This window comes from Chiloscyllium punctatum, chromosome 28, assembly GCF_047496795.1.
Source record: "Chiloscyllium punctatum isolate Juve2018m chromosome 28, sChiPun1.3, whole genome shotgun sequence".
NCBI classification, from domain to species: Eukaryota; Metazoa; Chordata; class Chondrichthyes; order Orectolobiformes; family Hemiscylliidae; genus Chiloscyllium; species Chiloscyllium punctatum.
In genome coordinates this window covers 63,614,498-63,626,824 of record NC_092766.1, presented here as the reverse complement: position 1 = coordinate 63,626,824, position 12,327 = coordinate 63,614,498, and the positions used below count along the sequence as shown (strand labels likewise).

The following is a 12,327-nucleotide window of genomic DNA, read 5'->3' as shown; positions in this document are numbered from 1 at the left end:
GATACACCGCCCCCACCGCAACACGGATACACAGCGCCCCACCGCAACACGGATACCCCCCCACCGCAACACGGATACACCCCCCCCACCGCAACACGGATACACCGCCCACCGCAACACGGATACACCGCCCCCACCGCAACACGGATACACACCGACCACCGCAACACGGATACACCGCCCCACCGCAACACGGATACACCGCCCCCACCGCAACACGGATACACCCCCCCACCGCAACACGGATACACCCCTCCACCGCAACACGGATACACAGCCCCCACCGCAACATGGATACACCGCCCACCGCAACACGGATACACCCCCCCACCGCAACACGGATACACCCCTCTACCGCAACACGGATACACCGCCCACCGCAACACGGATACACCCCCCCACCGCAACACGGATACACCCCTCTACCGCAACACGGATACACCGCCCACCGCAACACGGATACACCCCTCCACCGCAACACGGATACACCCCTCTACCGCAACACGGATACACCCCTCCACCGCAACACGGATACACCCCCCCACCGCAACACAGATACACCGCCCCCACCTCAACACGGATACACCCCCCCACCGCAACACGGATACACCCCCCACCGCAACACGGATACACCCCCCACCGCAACACGGATACACCGCCGACCGCAATACGGATACACTGTCCACAGCAGCACAGATACACCGCCCACCACAGCACTGTAACACCCCCCACCGCAACACGGATACACCCCTCCACCGCAACACGGATAGACCGCCCACTGCAACACGGATACACCCCCCACCGCAACACGGATACACCCCCCACCGCAACACGGATACACCGCCCCCACCGCAACACGGATACACCCCCCCACCGCAACACGGATACACCCCTCCACCGCAACACGGATACACCCCCCACCGCAACACGGATACACCCCTCCACCGCAACACGGATACACCGCCCACCGCAACACGGATACACCCCCCACCGCAACACGGATACACCCCCCACCGCAACACGGAATACACCGCCCACCGCAACACGGATACACCGCCCACCGCAGCACTGTAACACCCCCCACCGCAACACGGATACACCCCTCCACCGCAACACGGATACACCCCTCCACCGCAACACGGATACACCGCCCACTGCAACACGGATACACCCCCCACCGCAACACGGATACACCCCCCACCGCAACACGGATACACCGCCCCCACCGCAACACGGATACACCCCCCCACCGCAACACGGATACACCCCTCCACCGCAACACAGATACACTGCCCACCGCAACACGGATACACCCCCCACCGCAACACTGATACACTGCCCACCGCAACACGGATACACCCCCCCACCGCAACACTGATACACTGCCCATCGCAACACGGATACACCGCCCCACCGCAACACGGATACACCGCCCCCACCGCAACAGGGAAACACCGCCCACCGCAACAGGGATACACCGCCCACCGCAACACGGATACACCCCTCCACCGCAACAGGGATACACCGCCCACCGCAACACGGAAAGACCCCTCCACCGCAACACGGATACATCGCCCCCACCGCAACACGGATACACCGCCTCCACCGCAACACGGATACACCCCCCCACCGCAACACGGATACACCCCTCCACCGCAACACGGATTCATCCCCCACTGCAACACGGATACACCCCCCACCGCAACACGGATACACCCCCCACCGCAACACGGATACACCGCCCCCACCTCAACAGGGATACACCGCCCACCGCAACACGGATACACCCCCCCACCACAACACGGATACACCCCCCCACCACAACACGGATACACCCCTCCACCGCAAAAGGGATACACCACCCACCGCAACACGGATACACCCCTCCACCGCAACAGGGATACACCGCTCACCGCAACACGGAAACACCCCTCCACCGCAACACGGATACACCCCCCCACCGCAACAGGGATACACCCCCCAATGCAGCACGGATACATCCCCCCACCGCAACACGGAAACACCCCTCCACCGCAACACGGATACACCCCTCCACCGCAACAGGGATACACCGCCCACCGCAACACGGATACACCCCTCCACCGCAACAGGGATACACCGCCCACCGCAACACGGAAAGACCCCTCCACCGCAACACGGATACATCGCCCCCACCGCAACACGGATACACCGCCCCCACCGCAACACGGATACACCCCCCCACCGCAACACGGATACACCGCCCCCACCGCAACACGGATACATCCCCCACTGCAACACGGATACACCCCCCACCGCAACACTGATACACCGCCCCACCGCAACACGGATACACCGCCCCCACCTCAACAGGGATACACCGCCCACCGCAACACGGATACACCCCTCCACCGCAACAGGGATACACCGCTCACCGCAACACGGAAAGACCCCTCCACCGCAACACGGATACACCCCCCCACCGCAACAGGGATACACCGCCCCAACCGCAACAGGGATACACCCCCCAATGCAGCACGGATACATCCCCCCACCGCAACACGGATACAACCCCCACTGCAACACGGATACACCCCCCAACGCAGCACGGATACATCCCCCCACCGCAACACGGATACAACCCCCACCGCAACAGGGATACACCCCCCACCGCAACACAGATACACCCCCCACCGCAACACAGATACACCCCCCACCGCAACACAGATACACCGCGCACCGCAACACTGATACACCCCCCACCGCAACACAGATACACCCCCCACCGCAACACAGATACACTGCCCACCGCAACACAGATACACTGCCCACCGCAACACAGATACACCCCCCACCGCAACACTGATACACCCCCCCACTGCAACACGGATACACCGCCCACCGCAACACTGATACACTGCCCACCGCAACACAGATACACTGCCCACCGCAACACAGATACACCCCCCACCGCAACACTGATACACCCCCCACTGCAACACAGATACACCGCGCACCGCAACACTGATACACCCCCCACCGCAACACAGATACACCCCCCACCGCAACACTGATACACTGCCCACCGCAACACTGATACACCCCCCACTGCAACACAGATACACCGCCCACCGCAACACTGATACACCCCCCACTGCAACACAGATACACTGCCCACCGCAACACAGATACACCCCCCACCGCAACACTGATACACCCCCCACTGCAACACGGATACACCGCCCACCGCAACACGGATACACCCCCCACCACAGCACAGATACAGCCCCCACCGCAACACGGATACACCCCCCACCGCAATACGGATACACCCCCCACCGCAACACTGATACACCCCCCACCGCAGCACTGATACACCCCCCCACCGCAACAGGGATACACCCCCCACCGCAACACTGATACACTGCCCACCGCAGCACAGATACACCGCCCACCGCAGCACTGTAACACCCCCCACCGCAACACGGATACACCGCACACTGCAACACGGATACACCCCCCACCGCAACACGGATACACCCCCCACCGCAGCATAGATACACCTCCCACCGCAACACTGATACACTGCCCACCGCAACACGGATACACCCCCCCAACGCAGCACGGATACACCCCCCACCGCAACACGGATACACCCCCCCCAACGCAGCACGGATACACCCCCCACCGCAACACGGATACACCCCCCACCGCAACACGGATACACCGCCCATCGCAGCACGGATACACCCCCCACCGCAGCACGGATACACCCCCCACCGCAACACGGATACACCCCCCACCGCAACACGGATACACCCCCCACCGCAACACGGATACACCCCCCACCGCAGCACGGATACACCCCCCACCGCAACACTGATACACTGCCCACCACAACACGGATACACCCCCCCCAACGCAGCACGGATACACCCCCCACCGCAACACGGATACACCCCCCACCGCAACACGGATACACCCCCCACCGCAACACGGATACACCGCCCACCGCAGCACGGATACACCCCCCACCGCAGCACGGATACCCCCCCCACCGCAACACGGATACACCCCCCACCGCAAAACGGATACACCCACCACCGCAGCACGCATACACCGCCCACCGCAACATGGATACACCCCCCCAACGCAGCACGGATACACACCCCACCGCAACACGGATACACCCAACACCGCAACACGGATACACCCACCCACCGCAACACGGATACACCCCCCCAACGCAGCACGGATACACACCCCACCGCAACACGGATACACCCAACACCGCAACACGGATACACCCACCCACTGCAACACGGATACACCCCCCCAAAACAGCACGGATACACCCCCCACCGCAACACGGATATACCCCCCACCGCAACACGGATACACCGCCCACCGCAACACGGATACACCCCCCACCGCAACACGGATACACCCCCCACCGCAGCACGGATACACCGCCCACCGCAGCACGGATACACCGCCCACCGCAACACGGATTCACCGCCCACCGCAACACGGATACACCGCCCACCGCAACACGGATACACCCCCCACCGCAACACGGATACACTGCCCACTGCAACACGGATACACCGCCCACCGCAACACGGATACACCCCCCACCGCAGCACGGATACAGCGCCCCAACGCAGCACGGATACACCCCCCACCTCAACACGGATACACCCCCCACCGCAACATGGATACACCCCCCACCGCAACACGGATACCCCCCCCACCGCAACACGGATACACCGCCCCCACCGCAACAGGGATACACCCCCCACCGCAACACGGATACCCCCCCACCGCAACACGGATACACCCCCCACCGCAACACGGATACACCGCCCACCGCAACACGGATACACCGCCCCCACCGCAACAGGGATACACCCCCCACCGCAACACTGATACACCCCCCACCGCAACACGGATACACCCCCCACCGCAACACGGATACACCGCACACCGCAACACGGATACACCCCCCACCGCAACACGGATACACCGCACACCGCAACACTGATACACCCACCACCGCAACACGGATACACCCCCCACCGCAACACGGATACACCGCACACCGCAACACTGATACACCCCCCACCGCAACACGGATACACCGCCCACCGCAACACGGATACACCGCCCACCGCAACACGGATACACCCCCCACCGCAGCACGGATACAGCGCCCACAGCAACACGGATACAGCGCCCACCACAGCACGGATACACCCCCCACCGCAACACGGATACACCCCCCCACCGCAACACGGATACACTCCCCACCGCAACACTGATACACCCCCCCACCGCAACACGGATACACCGCCCACCGCAACACGGATACACCCCCTACCGCAGCACGCATACACCGCCCACCGCAACATGGATACACCCCCCACCGCAACACGGATACACCGCCCACCGCAACACGGATACACCCCCCACCGCAACACGGATACACCGCCCACCGCAACACGGATACACCCCCCACCGCAACACGGATACACCCCCCACCGCAGCACGGATACACCGCCCACCGCAGCACGGATACACCGCCCACCGCAACACGGATTCACCGCCCACCGCAACACGGATACACCGCCCACCGCAACACGGATACACCCCCCACCGCAACACGGATACACTGCCCACTGCAACACGGATACACCCCCCACCGCAACACGGATACACCGCCCACCGCAACACGGATACACCCCCCACCGCAGCACGGATACAGCGCCCACAGCAACACGGATACAGCGCCCACCACAGCACGGATACACCCCCCACCGCAACACGGATACACCCCCCACCGCAACACGGATACACCTCCCACCGCAACACGGATACACCCCCCACCGCAACACGGATACACTCCCCCACCGCAACACGGATACACTCCCCCACCGCAACACGGATACACCCCCCCACCGCAACACGGATACACCCCCCCCACCGCAACACGGATACACCACCCACCGCAACACGGATACACCCCCTACCGCAGCACGCATACACCGCCCACTGCAACATGGATACACCCCCCACCGCAACACGGATACACCGCCCACCGCAACACGGATACACCCCCCACCGCAACACGGATACACCCCCCACTGCAACACGGATACACCGCCCACCGCAACACGGATACACCGCCCACCGCAACACGGATACACCCCCCACCGCAGCACGGATACACCCCCCACCGCAGCACGGATACACCGCCCACCGCAGCACGGATACACCGCCCACCGCAACACGGATTCACCGCCCACCGCAACACGGATACACCGCCCACCGCAACACGGATACACCCCCCACCGCAACACGGATACACCGCCCACCGCAACACGGATACACCCCCCACCGCAACACGGATACACCGCCCACCGCAACACGGATACACCCCCCACCGCAGCACGGATACAGCGCCCACAGCAACACGGATACAGCGCCCACCACAGCACGGATACACCCCCCACCGCAACACGGATACACCCCCCACCGCAACACGGATACACCTCCCACCGCAACACGGATACACCCCCCACCGCAACACGGATACACTCCCCCACCGCAACACGGATACACCCCCCACCGCAACAGGGATACACCGCCCACCGCAACACGGATACACCCCCCCACCGCAACACGGATACACCCCCCACCGCAACACGGATACACCCCCCCCACCGCAACACGGATACACCCCCCACGGCAGCACTGATACCCCCCCATCAGAGTACTGCTCTCGGGGTAGGGTCTGTCCTGAGACCCAGACAGTGGTGTCCCAGCCTGACGGTGATCCCTGTTTGTTTCCTGTTTACCTTGAAGGATTGCACAAAGGTCCAGAGGAGAATTCGGATGGTGTAGCCCTGGCGTAGCAGCTTGATCAATCGAGCCGCGCGGAACAGCTTCAGGAAGCTCAGGTTCACAAACTTTAGCTGCACAGAGATGGGAATGGTCGATCAGAGGCAGTTCTTCCACCCTCTGTCCCACTGCACACTCAGTGCCCGAATGACCTCCCCTCTGCCCCTTCAGTGATATCCCCACTCTCTCAGTGTCTCCCATCCTTTCACACACTCTTCCCCAGACTGTGCTCTTCACTCCCTCGCTTTCTCCCCCTCCATTTGCACTGATTCCTCTCACTGCTTTTCTCTGTTTCTTGCCCTTCCTCTCTTTTCCCATCCTCCTCTCCCTTTCCCCTCCCTCTCCATTAATTCCTCTTTCTCTCTCCTCCCCCGTCACCTCTCACTCCCCCAAATTCTCCCACTTCCCTCCCCTCTTGTACACCCCCATTCCTTCCTCCTCTCTGTCCCCCATCTCTTCTTTCTGCCTCCTCTACTCTTACTCTAACCCTTCCCTCTCTCCCACTCCCCTTGGTCACTCTCCCCCTCCAATCTCTCTCCAATCCCCTCTCCCTTCACTCCCGTCTCTCACTCTCCCCCACGCCCTCTCCCCACCTCCCTCACTCACTCTTCCCCTCCCCGCTCCCCTCTCTCACTCTCCCCACTGCCTTCTCTCACTCTCCCCACTGCCCTCTCTCTCTCCCCCTCTCCCTCACTCTCTCCCCACTCCCCTCTCTCACTCTCCCCACTGCCCTCTCTCACTCTCCCCACTCCCCTCTCCCCTCTCACTCTCCCTCTCCCCTCACTCTCTCCCCACTGCCCTCTCTCAGTCTCTCCCTCTCCCCACTCCCCTCTCACTCTCCCTCTCCCCTCACTCTCTCCCCACTGCCCTCTCTCACTCTCCCCACTCCCCTCTCACTCTCCCTCTCCCCTCACTCTCTCCCCACTGCCCTCTCTTAGTCTCTCCCTCTCCCCACTCCCCTCTCACTCTCCCTCTCCCCACTCCCCTCTCACTCTCCCTCTCCCCACTGCCCTCTCTCACTCTCCCCTCTCCCCTCTCACTCTCCCTCTCCCCTCACTCTCTCTCCACTGCCCTCTCTCTCTCTCACTCTCCCCACTCCCCTCTCACTCTCCCTTCACTCTCTCCCCATTGCCCTCTCTCACTCTCCCCACTGCCCTCATTCTCTCCTCACTCCCCTCTCTCACTCTCTCCACTCCCCTCTCTCACTCTCTCCACTCCCCTCTCTCACTCTCTCCATTCCCCTCTCTCACTCTCACCCCTCCCTTTCTCCTCTCTCACTCTCTCCACTCCCCCACTCCCCTCTCTCACTCTCTCCACTCCCCTCTCCCAAATCTCACTCTCTCCACTCCCACATCTCACTTTCCCCACTCTCAAATCTCACTCTCCACTCCCCTCTCTCACTCTCTCCCTTCCAAATCTCACTCTCCCCTCCCCTCTCTTTCCACTCCCCCACTCCCTCTCTCACTCTCCCCCTCCCCTTCTCCCCTCTCTCTCCCTCCCTCTCTCACTCTCCACTCCCCTCTCCCAAATCTCACTCTATCCTCCTCTCTCTCCACTCCCCTCTCTCTCTTTCTCCCTCCCAAATCTCACTCTATCCTCCCCTCTCTCTCCACTCCCCTCTCTCTTTCTCCCTCCCAAAACTCACTCTCCCCCTCCCTCTCTCTCCACTCCCCTCTCTCTTTCTCCCTCCCAAAACTCACTCTCCCCCTCCCTCTCTCTCCACTCCCCTCTCTCACTCTCACCCCTCCCTTTCTCCCCTCTCTCACTCTCTCCACTCCCCTCTCCCAAATCTCACTCTCTCCACTCCCAAATCTCACTTTCCCCACTCCCAACTCTCACTCTATCCTCCTCTCTCTCCACTCCCCTCTCTCACTTTCTCCCTCCCAAATCTCACTTTCCCCCTCTCCTCTCCCCTCTCTCCACTCCTCTCTCTCACTCTCCCCCCCTCCCCTCTCTCACTGTCCCCCTCCCCTTCTCCCCTCTCTGTCTCTCCCTCCCCCTCTCACTTTCTCCTTCCCAAATCTCTCTCTCCCCCTTCCCTCTCTCTCCACGCCCCTCTCTCACTCTCTCCACTCCCCTCTCTCACTCTCTCCACTCCCCTCTCTCACTCTCTCCACTCCCCTCTCTCACTCTCCCCCCTCCCCTTCTCTCCTCTCTCCCCTCTCTCTCACTCTCTCCCTCCTCTCTCTCTCCCTCCCCTCTCTCACTTTCTCCCTCCCAAATCTCACTCTCCCCCCTCCCCTCTCTCACTCTCTCCCTCCCAAATCTCACTCTACCCTCCCCTATCTCTCCACTCCCCTCTCTCACTCTCTCCACTCCCCCACTCCCCTCTCTCACTCTCCCCCTCCTCTACTCCCCTCTCTCACTCTCTCCACTCCCCCACTCCCCTCTCTCACTCTCCCCCCTCCTCTACTCCCCTCTCTCACTCTCTCCACTCCCCCACTCCCCTCTCTCACTCTCCCCCTCCTCTACTCCCCTCTCTCACTCTCTCCACTCCCAAATCTAACTCTCCCCCTCCCCCTCCTCTCTCTCTCTCTCTCCAAACCCCTCTCTCACTCTATCCACACCCCTCTCTCACTCTCTCCCTCCCAAATCTCACTCTCCCCCTCCTCTCTCTCTCTCCACACCCCTCTCTCACTCTCTCCACTCCCCCCTCACTCTCTCCACTCCCCCCTCACTCTCTCCACTCCCCCCTCACTCTCTCCACTCCCTCCTCACTCTCTCCACTCCCCCCTCTCACTCTCTCACTCTCTCCACTCCCCCCTCACTACCCCCCTCCCCTCTCTCCCTCCCCTCTCTCTCTCTCTCCACTCCCAAATCTCACTCTCCCCCTTCCCCTCCCCTCTCTCTCTCTCCCCACACCCCTCTCTCACTCTCCACTCCCCCCTCTCACTCTCTCCACTCCCCCCACACTCCCCCACTCCCCCCCTCTCTCCCCCCCACTTCACTACTCCCCCCCTCTCTCCCCTCCCACTCCCCTCTCTCCACTCCCAAATCTCACTCTCCCCCTCCTCTCTCTCCACACCCCTATCTCTCTCTCCACACCCCTCCCTCACTCTCTCTCTCCACACCCCTCTCCCTCCCGCTTCCCTCTCTCCCCACTCGCCTCTCTCTCTCCCTCTTCCCTCTCTCCCCACTCCCCTCTCTTACTCTCTCCACTCCCCCTCTCACTCTCTCCACTCCCCCCTCACTACCCCCCTCCCCTCTCTCCCTCCCCTCTCTCTCTCTCCACTCCCAAATCTCACTCTCCCCCTCCCCCTCCCCTCTCTCTCTCCCCACACCCCTCTCTCACTCTCTCCACTCCCCCCTCTCACTCTCTCCACTCCCCCCTCTCACTCTCTCCACTCCCCCCTCTCTCTCCCCCCCACTTCCCTACTCCCCCCCTTCCCTACTCCCCCCTTCCCTACTCCCCCCTCTCTCTCCCCTCCCACTCCCCTCTCTCCTTCCCCTCTCTCACTCTCTCCACTCCCAAATCTCTCTCCCCCCCCCTCCCCCCCTCTCTCTCTCACTCTCTCCCCACACCCCTCTCTCACTCTCTCCCCTTTCCCTCTCTCCCCACTCCCCCCTCTCTCACTCTCTCCCTCCCAAATCTCACGCTCTCCCTCCCCTCTTTCCCCACTCCCCTCTCTCACTTACACCCCCTCTCTCTCTCTCTCCACTCCCCCCCTCTCTCTCCACTCCCCTCTCCCCTCTCTCTCTCCACACCCCTCCCCCATCCCCGACTCCCCTCTCTCATTCTCCCCCTCCCCCACTCCCCTCTCTCACTTTCTCCCCCTTCCCTCTCTCCCCACTCCCCTCTTACTCTCTTCCTCCCCTCTTTCCCCACTCCCCTCTCTCACTTCCCCCCCCCACTCTCTCTCTCTCTCCACTCCCCCCCCTCCACTCCCCTCTCTCACTCTCTCCACTCCCCTCTCTCACTCTCACTCCCTTCCCCTCTCTCATTTCCCCACTCCCCTCTCTCACTCTCCTCCTCCCCTCTCTCACTCTCTCCACCACTCCCTCTCTCACTCTCCCCACTACCCTCTCTCACTCCCCACTCCCCCTCTTACTCTTTCCTTCCCCCACTCCCCTCTCTCACTCTCCCCCTCTCACTCCCCCCCTCACTCTTCCCCCCCCCCCCACCTCTCTCATTCTCCACCCCAAACATTCCCCCTCCCCTCTCTCAGAGTCTCTGTTCCCCTACCCTCCCTCCCATTCCCTCTGGAATCGGGATGGGATGGGGTGGGGTGGGACTGGACGGGATGGGATGTACTGAACCTACTTTGCACTCGTTAACGATGATCTCACTGATGCTGCCCACCACTGTCACAAAGTCAAATACGTTCCAGGAATCTCGGAAGTAATTCTGGAGGAGGGAATGAACACAAGGTCTCAGAACAGCAAGCAGACAGATGCTCGGAGCAAAAGACAGATGCTCGGAGCGTCACTCTGTCATCACAGGCACAGGGACAGGAACAGGCGGCTGGGACACACTGACTCACTCCCATCACTGATCACTCACATGAACCATCCCATCACTGTCTCTTTACACAGAGTCCACTTATACTTCCCCATCCTGGTGTACCAACACCCCCAGGACAGGGGCAGCACGGGGTTAGATACAGAGTAAAGCTTACTCTACACTATCCCCATCAAACACTCCCAGGACAGGGACAGCACAGGGTTAGATACAGAGTAAAGCTCACTCTACACTGTCCCCATCAAACACTCCCAGGACAGGGGCAGCACGGGGTTAGATACAGAGTAAAGCTCAGTCTACACTGTCCTTCATCAAACACTCCCAGGACAGGGGCAGCACGGGGTTAGATACAGAGTAAAGCTCACTCTACACTGTCCCCCATCAAAAACTCACAGGACAGGGGCAGCACGGGGTTAGATACAGAGTAAAGCTCACTCTACACTGTCCCCCATCAAACACTCCCAGGATAGGGGCAGCACGGGGTTAGATACAGAGTAAAGCTCGCTCTACACTGTCCCCCATCAAACACTCCCAGGATAGGGGCAGCACGGGGTTAGATACAGAGTAAAGCTCGCTCTACACTGTCCCCATCAAACACTCCCAGGACAGGGACAGCACGGGGTTAGATAAAGAGTAAAGCTCCCTCTACTCTGTCCCCCATCAAACAATCCCAGGACAGGGAAAGTATGGGTTTAGATACAGAGTAAAGCTCCCTCTACACTGTCCCCCATCAAACACTCCCAGGACAGGGGCAGCATGGGTTAAATACAGAGTAAAGCTGACTCTACACTGTCACCTATCAAACACTCCCAGGACAGGGAGAGCACGGGGTTAGATACAGAGTAAAGCTCACTCTACACTGTCCCCATCAAACACTCCCAGGACAGGGACTGCATTGGGTTAAATACAGAGTAAAGCTTCCTCTACACTGTCCCCCATCAAACACTCCCAGGACAGGGACAGCATGGGGTTAGACACAGAGTAAAGCT

General features: G+C 61.2%; 1 protein-coding gene across 1 annotated transcript in view; it reads right to left on the bottom strand.

Moving 5' to 3' along the window:
* LOC140454093 (probable voltage-dependent R-type calcium channel subunit alpha-1E) overlaps positions 1 to 11,389 on the bottom strand; it is a 63,568-nt gene extending 52,179 nt beyond the window's left edge. The window contains exons 1-3 of the mRNA XM_072549032.1: positions 11,381 to 11,389; positions 11,141 to 11,224; positions 6,837 to 6,953 (exon numbers count right to left, since the gene is read on the bottom strand). Coding sequence (XP_072405133.1) covers positions 6,837 to 6,953; positions 11,141 to 11,224; positions 11,381 to 11,389 — 210 coding nt within the window. The remainder of the gene's footprint in view (positions 1 to 6,836; positions 6,954 to 11,140; positions 11,225 to 11,380) is intronic.
* Positions 11,390 to 12,327: the final 938 nt, after the last annotated feature.